The sequence below is a fragment of the Hypomesus transpacificus genome, unplaced genomic scaffold (assembly GCF_021917145.1).
Source record: "Hypomesus transpacificus isolate Combined female unplaced genomic scaffold, fHypTra1 scaffold_297, whole genome shotgun sequence".
In the NCBI taxonomy this organism is placed as follows: Eukaryota; Metazoa; Chordata; class Actinopteri; order Osmeriformes; family Osmeridae; genus Hypomesus; species Hypomesus transpacificus.
Window position 1 is genome coordinate 103,902 of NW_025813824.1, and position 9,806 is coordinate 113,707.

At 51.1% G+C, this 9,806-nt stretch overlaps 1 protein-coding gene across 1 annotated transcript in view; it reads right to left on the minus strand.

Annotated features, from left to right (window-relative positions):
* lrrc7 (leucine rich repeat containing 7) overlaps nt 1-9,352 on the minus strand; it is a 30,751-nt gene extending 21,399 nt beyond the window's left edge. Inside the window, exon 1 of the mRNA XM_047015292.1 lies at nt 8,764-9,352. Coding sequence (XP_046871248.1) covers nt 8,764-8,788 — 25 coding nt within the window. The 5' untranslated portion in view covers nt 8,789-9,352. The remainder of the gene's footprint in view (nt 1-8,763) is intronic.
* Nucleotides 9,353-9,806: the final 454 nt, after the last annotated feature.

A 9,806-nucleotide genomic window follows, 5' to 3' on the forward strand; every position in this document is an offset into this window, starting at 1 on the left:
TCTCATCTACGCCTCTGCTCCTCTCCTCGTCTCCCCCTCACCTCTCTCTCCCCTCTGCCTCCTCTACTCCACTCCGACTCATCTCCTCTCCTCTCCTACGGTTTCACAGCATCTCTGTTTACATCCTATCTTTAGAGCGGAGGGGACAGGTGAACTGGGTCCAGGCATGCTGAATGTGAGTGTGCGTATGTGTGCGTGTGCTGGGGTACAGGTGAGTATGGGGCAGGCATGACAGCAGCTGGGTTGTACGCACCACCCTCGCCCGCCAGCAGTGACCACACACAGAGCAGGCTGAGGCCACCACACAGGAGGTGTGGTTGGCAGGGGGGGCAGGGGTAGGAGAGGAGAAGTGCAGAGAGAGGAGGAGGATGACAGGATGGGGGAGGAGGGAGTTGGAAGTATCAGTGAGGTCATGTTCGACGAGGGCTTCAATCCGTCACAGTCGCTTCCACACACTCCAACACAAAGCAGGTCTGTATCTGCTGGTCCCTCAGGCTGTACTTGGCAGTATCTCTGCCGTAAGGACATGGATCGTGGAGATGGGAAGTCGGGGGCATTGCGACAGGAAGTCAGTCATGTGGAGGCAGGAAGAGAGCAGCGGGGAGATGGAAAATCAGTAGCGCGCGGACAGGAAGTCAGTAACAGGAACACGGGAAGACGACAGCATGGAGGCAGGAAGTCAGAAGGGTGAAGCCAGCAGCGAAGAGGAGGACACCAGCGGACGGTCTGGGAGAGAGAGTTCTGCTCGGGCTGCCATGGAAACAGCCTGACGCACGAACAGACTGCAGAGACTCCCTGTTCTGCAACGCAGTCTGGAGAGGCAGAGTCTCTCTCTACCCCTATCTCTCTATCTGTACCTCTCTCTTCCTGTATCTCTCTATCTGTACCGTTCTCTTCCTGTATCTCTCTATCTGTACCGCTCTCTTCCTGTATCTCTTTATCTGTACCTCTCTCTTCCCGTATCTCTCTATCTGTACCTCTTTCTCTCTCCACCTGTGCCTCTCTCTCTGTACCTCTCTCTCTCTCTGTTCCTCTCTCTCTACCTCTCTCTACCTCTTTCTCTCTGCAAATGTATCTCTATCTTTCTACCTCTGTGTTGGACCTCTCTCTGTCTTCCTATATCTCTTTACGTCTCTCAATCTGTGCCTCCATCTCCTTCCATACCTCTCTCTGTCTCTTACTCCACCTTTATCTCCACCGTCTCTGTCCACTTATAATATATATCTGTATTTCTCTGTCTTTTCAACAATATCTCTAATTCACCCACCCTCTTTATGGTCTACGATCTTTCAAATGCACCTCATCTATCTCTCTCTTTCTCGCAGCCGTAGGCCTGAGGTAGCCCTTCTCTCCCTCTAAATGTACATCCCTCCCTGGATTAACATTTTGCCTATACATCCCTCTGATTGGCATTTCTGTCTGCACATGCAGCGCTCTCGGGCTCTGCTACTGTATATATAGATCCAGAGTCAGGCCACGAGTAGATGCAGAGCGGGAGAGAGCAGGAGGAGGGGGAGTGGAAGGGGGGAGAGTGAGAGAGTGGGGGGAGGGGGGGAGGGTAGGAAGTGGAGAGGCGGGAGAGAGAGGGAAAAGGTAGAGGGGAGAGAGAGAGAGAGAGAGAGAGAGAGAGAGAGAGAGAGAGAGAGAGAGAGAGAGAGAGAGAGAGAGAAAGGGGTTAAGACAGAGAGAAAGGGTGAGACAGAGAAAAAAGAGGTCTGTAAAGAGAGAGGAACGGCTATTACAGTAATCTGCATTAGAGGGCACCGGATTCCAACAGCTTCAGCCTCTCAGTCACACCCTGCAATGCAACTGTATATGGAGGGGTACGACTCCTAGGCAACCGTCTCTAACGGTCACACAACGAGATTTCACGCAAACCTTTTCTTCAATCGATCGGCCAATCGATACTGCACACGTTCAGGTGCCTGGTGGAATAAGAATGGGTGAATCCTGACCTGGTGCATGTATTAAACCGTTTACCACGGAATGAAATGATGAAACCCAAAATGTTAAAAAGGGATCAAACGGAGAGGACGGCTGGTCACCGCGGGAGACGGAGCGGTCGCCGTGGGAGACGCTCGGTGGTGGATGATAGCAGATTACTGGGGTGAGGGGGAGAGACAGGCTTAGAGTACGGAAGCCCTCAGAGGAGCCGGCGTTAGCGAGCTTCCTGCCGTCAGACGAAACCCCTCACCATCCCTCAGCAGCAGAGAACACACAACAAGGTTGGAACTACAGGTTTGGACCTCTATCTAAAAATAGAAAAACACGCAATCTTTTCTTTAAATATGGCCCTGCTCCAGATATAAAAAATGTCCCAGTGCTATGACTTGCGTCTGTGATTGTACGTCAGGAATATTCCGGAATTTTTCTTTGCATCATGGACCTTTGCAGACTCTACTCTAAGTACAGACTGTACTTATTCCAGTCTTCCCATCCCAGCTACACGTTCTGACGTACAGTAATGCCTACACCAGGCGTCTTTATACTGGAGTTACATAGAGATTAGGTTCAGGAGAACACAGCCCACTCCATAACTCTTTCCCATACCGCCAACAGTATGACAGAATACAATACACGACCGTATGACAGTATACAATACACAACTGACAATCTTCCTGTCATCTTCATGTGTCAGTGTATTACCATCCTCCCCCTCTCCACCTCCCATCTCCCTCTCTCTGCCCTCCATCTCCCCCTCTCCCCCCCAATCCCTCTCTCTACCTTCCATCTACCCCTCTCCACCTTCTATCTCCCTCTCTCTGCCTTCCATCTACCCCTCTCCACCTTCCATCTCCATCTCTCTGCCTGTCATCTACCCCTCTCCACCTTCCATCTCTCCCTCTGCTCCCTATGCTCCTCTGCCTTCTTTTCCGGTTCCAAACAGGTTCCACGCAGGTTCCACGGTTTACATGTTTCCTGGCATGGGATCTGCTGTGTTCGGGCTACCCAGAGTTCCCAGGAGTCTGCTTCAATCAATAAAATGTAATTGTGATGTAAATGTGAGTCATGTGTTGACTGCCAGCTTTACGGGGGCTGGTGACGTCTGAGGAACAGGAGGCGTGTTCCCTCGCTGAAACCACAGTGTGGAGAACATCTGGAGGACCCGTCGGTTCTGCTTGACGACAGAAGCGAGTAGCTCCTCAGGTGTCTGGTGTCAACCGTTCAGTGGGAACACTCTTTCATCACACGGATCGAGACACGGCGCTGACGACACCATGAGGGAGTCGATCGGAATCGGTTGGACTTCGAAATCCGTTGGGGCCTCTGAATCAGTTGTGGTCCAAATCAGCTGAGGTTATTATCAGCTAGGGTCCGAATCGGTCGGAGGCTGAATCCGTTGGGAGTCAAAATCCCAGTTTCCTGGTCAAGAGACAGTTGACGCCATTTAGTCGGAGCAGATTGCGCACAGCAAGACACGATTCCAGGAGCCTCCTAGGCTGTGAAAACCTGCCACGCAGGAAGAGAAGAGTATGTTCTCTCATGTCCTGAGCTCTACATTACACTCTAGATCTCCGTGGCAACATATCGGAGAGCGTGTGGGAGTTTACAGCCGGGAAGATCTTGTTCTTATGAAGTCACTCATTCATTATACAGGAAAGCAGGAAAGCTAGCCTGTTAGCTGGCTAACATTCTCAGTAATTGACAGGGAGAAGGTATGGATGGTAGCTGGCAAACTGGCTACCTAACTGACAGGGCATCGGCAGGGCAGCGAGCCAGCCAGCGAGATCGCAAACTAGCAGAGATGATGGCCAGGATGCTAACTGGCTACATATAGCTAATATGATGAGGAATACAGTGACACAAGCACATAGTTACACACCTCGACACAGACACTCACGCAGTCCAGACAGTATCGTCACTGCTGTTAGAGACCTGCTTCACCTACTGGAGACCAGCCTCGCCACTGCAATCAGAGGCCAGCCTCACCCCTGTGAAGGAGGGCAGTTCCGTCCCTTCTTAGAGGCTCGCAATAGGCTGATCATAGATCCCAGATTCATCACTGTTAGAGGCTAGCCTCATCACTAGTAGAGGCCCATCCACACCAGTCCGTTTCTTTCTTTTTGTCAGCCTCGGATGCATGGCCCAGTTCTCCCTGCCATGCCGCAGAGCAGGATGCAAAGAAGGAGAGGGGGCGGGATGGGACTATCCTCTCTCTCTCTCCCTCCCTCTCTCTTTCTCTCTCTCTCTCTCTCTGTCTCTCTCTCTCTCTCTGTCTCTCTCTCTCTCTCTCTCTCTCTCTCTGTCCCTCTCTCTGCCTCCTCCTCCCTCTTGTTGGATTAATAGAAAGAAGCTGTTCTGTACCTAATTCAGCCTCCTTGTTCCGCCAAAAGGAACTGGAACAGCTCCAACAACCTCTTTTCAAAGAGGTCAGGACCAGAGACTTGCCCCCCCCCCCCCAGACAGGAGCAGCAGCCTATCATATACTGTATATCACCCTATACGAAGGATGAGACGCGTCAACCGATTACCCATGAGCCTTTGCGTATTTTTGGAAATTCAGAATTTCTGTGTTCGATGACGTCGTTGTCTCAGGCCGGATATATTCATCCTGGTCTCAGACTGCTGATGGTAGCCAACTCGTTAGCGCTAGTCCCATGAGATCCAAACTTTGTTGTCTGTTAGCCTGGGCTTCACCAAGCAACAGCATCATCAGGGTCCTACCTGAATGCTTCCAGGAGAGGGAAAGGGTCTTTGGGGAGCAACATAGGTCTGTTAGCTGTTAGTCTGCAAGGACAAAGTCTTAACAGTACACCCTTACATTTTACATTTACATTTAGTCTTTTGGCAGACGCTCTTATCCAGAGCGACTTACAGTAAGTACAGGGACATTCACCCCGAGGCAAGTAGGGTAAAGTGCCTTGCCCAAGGACACAACGTCATCTGGCAATCTTTAGATTACTAGCCCGATTCCCTAACCGCTCAGCCATCTGACTCCTTAACTTCAGCTTTACAGGTACATCAAGTACGTAGCTCAATAGTAGAGCACTTGACGGCGGATCAAGTGCTCTACCACTGAATGAAGACATTGTCACCGGTCTGCCAGCGCGTGGTGCTTCGCAGTGAGATTAGTGCTGGTGCCAACTAGAACTGGTACATGTGGTGATCTGAACGAGGAAGGGTCTTTTTTTTTGGGTGCGTGTGTTGAGTCAGAGTGCTGATTGGTTGTTGGTGCTGTGTTTTAGGTCACCTTGCCACAGGAGTCCCAGCAGCCTTAGCTGTGCTTGGAAAAGGGGAGGAGAAGTAGGGGGAGGAGAGGGCAGGTAAGGCTGAATGAACAAGGGGAGGAGGGGGAGGAGGGGAGGAGGGGGAAGAGGGGGAGGAGGGGGAGGAAGGTGGTAGAGGAACGGGATGAGGGCAGAAAGGGATGCAAAGGGGGGAGGAATGGCAGAATGGATATAGCCAGAAGCAGGAGCAGCAGGTCTACTCTGAACAGAGAGGAAGTGGATCAGTCGGCTTGACTACCTCAGACCTAGCAACCCTCCCCCCGTTTTTCCAGAACCTGGCAACCCATCCCTCTTTTCTCCTGAACCTGGCAACCCTCCTAAAGTCGTCCGTGAGTCATGTTCCTGGCGGGCTGTCTGTCAGCAGCAACCTTGGCTATGGCTACACTGCACTTCAGCAATTTGAGATGTCATTGTTGAGATGTCATGCACTGTAGTTTTCTATCGTATTCTTTTGTGTTCACTGTGCCTGGCAGCTGAGATGTGGTTACTCTTGCGACGTGGCCAGCGAATGCAGACCCTTCCCGTGACTCTGACCACCAAAACACCGTTAGAACTATGCACTCCTGATCCTTGATTTTCCGCTGTACGTTCCACACGCATAATCCCAAGGTCTGTCAAATTCGAGAAAAGGTCAAATGTAAATGTAATCCACCTGCATCACTGTTGGGGTGACACTGGGACAAATCCACAGGATGACCCCGGCGACGCTCACTCCTGTTCGCTACAGGAGGACAGGCGAGAGGAACACGGCTCCCCCTGGGGCCTTTGCTAACAGAGGAGCGTCGCTGCCGCCCTCCAACCCCCCCCCCCCCCCCCACCAGATAGACAGGCTTCCGTACGTCCTACTAGCAACAGACTGTCACCTTCACCTGCCTGACTGCCCACCTTCACACAGAGCCATGCTGAGTCCTGGAACCATCTTCATCCCTCTCTCTATGTCTCTCTCTCTCTCTCCCTCCTTTCTCTATCCCTCTCTCTCTGTCTCTCTCTCCATCTCTCTCTATCTACCTCTCTCTCCCTCCTGCCTGTGTAGCCTGTGCCAGCAGAGGGGTTGTGCCAAACTTTTGGTCTTGACATCCCCTCTCTCTCTATTTCTCTCTCTTGCTCATTCTCAAGTTATTTCTCTCTCTAACATTCTGTGTGTGTGTGTGTGTGTGTGAGTGTGTCTATGTTAGCATGTAATAGGCATGTTGTAGGTCCGGCCTAACAAATGGAGAGAGTCAGCATTAACGGTGCTCCGGGTGAAGCCGTCCCGGCTCAGTATAAAGCTGGCGGAACACCGTCAGGACCAACAGAGACTGTTCATCTCACTGAGCCAAACAGATTACCATGGCACCAACCCTCAGGCCCCGACGCTATGCCAACGGTCACCATGGCGACCGGAGAGAATCCGCAACGATGAAGCAGGTAAGGATTCTAGAATGTCCATCTGTAATAGGTCAAACAAGGATGATAGGGAGGGATGGATGGAGGGATCTAGAGCAATATTGTAGAGTTAATATATAACCTGGTAGAGGAAATGACTGATAGAGGGAAGGAGGGAGATAGGGAAAGACAGATGAATGGATGGATGGATGAAGGGATGGATGGACAGATGGAGGGAGGGAGAGGGCTGCATGTGACCTACTGTATGTACTATGCTGAATTACGCAGCTGGAATGTAAACTATTCTGCCCTGAAAAAGCCCAGTCAGCATTCTACATAGATCCTGCCTCCCCGAGGACTTTCAACTAGCAACGGCTGGTCCTCCCCTCATCCAACAACCCTCTCTGATACCCTGTCTGTCTTCCTGTCTTCCCACCTGTCTCTCTACTCACCTGTCTGTCAGCCGGTCTGTCTGTCAGCCTGTCTATTCGTCACTGTCTCCCTCCTCTACCTCCCCATGGTCGTCTCTCTCCGTCCACGGTCGGTTTCGTCGGGTGGTGTGTTGGTGACAGCCCTGCCTGGCTCACCATCACGTAGCGTGAGTATAAATACCAGGCTGTGTTCCCTCAGTGATGAGCTGGACTGGAGAGCAGCTCAGGCCCTAATGGGTGCCTTAGGGGAGGGGGTCTCTGTTCCACCTCGGTCTCTCTCTCTCTCTCTCTCTCTCTCTCTCTCTCTCTCTCTCTCTCTCTCTCTCTCTCTCTCTCTCTCTCGCTCTTGAGTCCTTTTTCTCTTTCAGTCTCTCTCCCTCTCTCCCTCTCTCTCCCACTCTCTCCCTCTCTATCTCTCTCTCTCTTGAGTCCTTTCACTTTCAGTCTCTCTCTCTTTTGAGTCCTTTCTCTCTTTCAGGCTCTATGCCTCCCTCTCTCTTGAGACCTTTCTCTCTTTCGGTCTCTCTCCCTCTCTCTCCCTCTCTCTCCCTCTCTCTCCCTCTCTCTCCCTCCCTCTTTATCTCTCTGTCTCTTGAGTCCTTTTCTCTTCAGTCTCTCTCTCTCTCATGAGTCCTTTCTGTCTTTCAGTCTCCCTCTCTTTCCCTCTCTCTTGCGTCCTTTCTCTCTGTCAGTCTCTCCCTCTCTCTCCCTCTCTCTGAGTGAACGCCACGGTCCTTTCAGACAGAACAAGACAGCGCGTCAGGACGGACCTACGGCCATACACAGCTCAGCAAAGCCTGGCAATAATGACCCTCCAACACACACATGCACACGCAAAGACGCCAACATGCCCACACATGCCTGTAAATGCGCGCCCGTGCGCTGCTCGTCTCACACTGTCCGACACACACGCGTACAATCTGTGCATCACATTCACCGCCAACACTGAGGTCTGACTTCCAATAGGACCTGTAGACGTGGAGGTGACGTGGAGATGAAGTGGAGGTGGCAGGTGACATGGAGATGATAGGAGACACGGAGGAGATGGGGAGGAGTGAGGGGACATGAGCACAGAGGACAGCTTGACCCCACCAGCTCTTGACAGGGAACACTGTCCCAGGAAACACACAAGTCCAGAGCTGCTGGACTCCACCACACTGTCAATGGAATAACCAACAGCAAACAGACTTTTCCGTCGGAAATCAACAGATGTGAAGCCAAAGCCAAAGAACATTCCCAGCAGAAGGTCCAGAATGAAGTTGCCATGGCATCATCGTGACATCATTCCAAACCATCTAGGCTACAGGTAGGCTAATGCCATTACGTTGGAACCAACAGCCACACGAACTCTTCCCTCACCTGTAAAACAATGTCCTTGTTTTTTTTATAGTTTAACGTTCCACCGCGTTATACAGTAACACACAGCCATGGATAACACTGGAACCAATCGGCCAAAGGGCTCATGTCAGGCTGCGTGCTACCGGGATGCGGGCAGAGAGAGATATGGGGTTGGTAGCGCGTCCTGTATCTCTATCTCTGTTTCTTGTCTGCCCTAGTCGCGGATGAGCTCGTTTCTAAATACGGGTGGGCGTTAGACGGTCTGTAAAGCGAGGCAGCCACATTTAGACTATTAACAGTTTTTAGAGAAACCGAATATCAGACATTACACCACTGACAATGAGTAGTCTATTTCAATTTCATTGTGTCCCGTTGTTCATGATGATGAAGGGGTCACTTACGTTGAAGGCTCGAGTAATTGTCCATTTGGCAGCTCAATGTAAAGTATCTTAGTCCGGTTGTAATTCCTGTCGCGGGCCGGAGCCGTCGGTAACGGGGAGCGCGGAGGAGAAGATTTAAGCAGCATCACAGCAGCGCGCGGTTTGTCTCCCGGAGGCAGCGTCTGCACGGGTCCCTATCATAATGGAATCCCCGAGCAGCCTCTTGCTGACGACCAAGGCCAGATCAAAGATTAAAAGTCGTACGGTAAAACCCTACTACACGGTATTACCGAAGATGCTGTCGGTGTCAGTGTAAACTATACGAACTCCACACCATTGCTTAGCGAGCCTGTATCCGGGGCTTCAAGTTCATGACTAAATATTCAAGGCGCTGTCAAGTCCGGTTACTGAGATGCGCGCAAGAAAAAAAGAAAAGAATTATGTTGCGATCACAAAGCGGCTGTTCGGTAATGCTTTAGAGAGATACCAGGTAACCTATCTTGTTGCATTGCACCTTGAGTTATTGTATTGCATTGTTTTCCTTCGATGTGCAATTTAACGTCCTTCCCGGTGCGGAAAACGGATTCCTCACGAATGTAATCAAGGGAGTGTCTTTCCTCGCGCATCGCTACGGAAAGAGGAGAGTTGAGCGAAGGACAGAGCAACGGATGGAGACAGAACGAGGATGCAGGAGGAGTTGTCTGCGCGCGTGCGTGTGGGTGCGTGAGAGAGTGCGTGGCTAAGGAGTAATCTAGGATGATTAAACAGTTCACACCCCTCTAAGCATGTCCCCTGACACACATACACACACACACACTCTCTCTGTCTCTCTCACACACACTCACACACACACACACACACACACATACTGTATGTGAGAGAGTTAACATCCAGTGACAGTTTTGCTGTCAATTTTCACCATAGTGTTCCTTCATAATTGCCATACACCTGTGTCACCTCATGTCAAGCTTCATCTCTGTCACAGTCCATCTGTTTCTTCTCAATCCTACATGTAGGTCAGTTCTCCATCAGTGGAGCAATGTTCTCAGTCCAGAGAGGAGGAC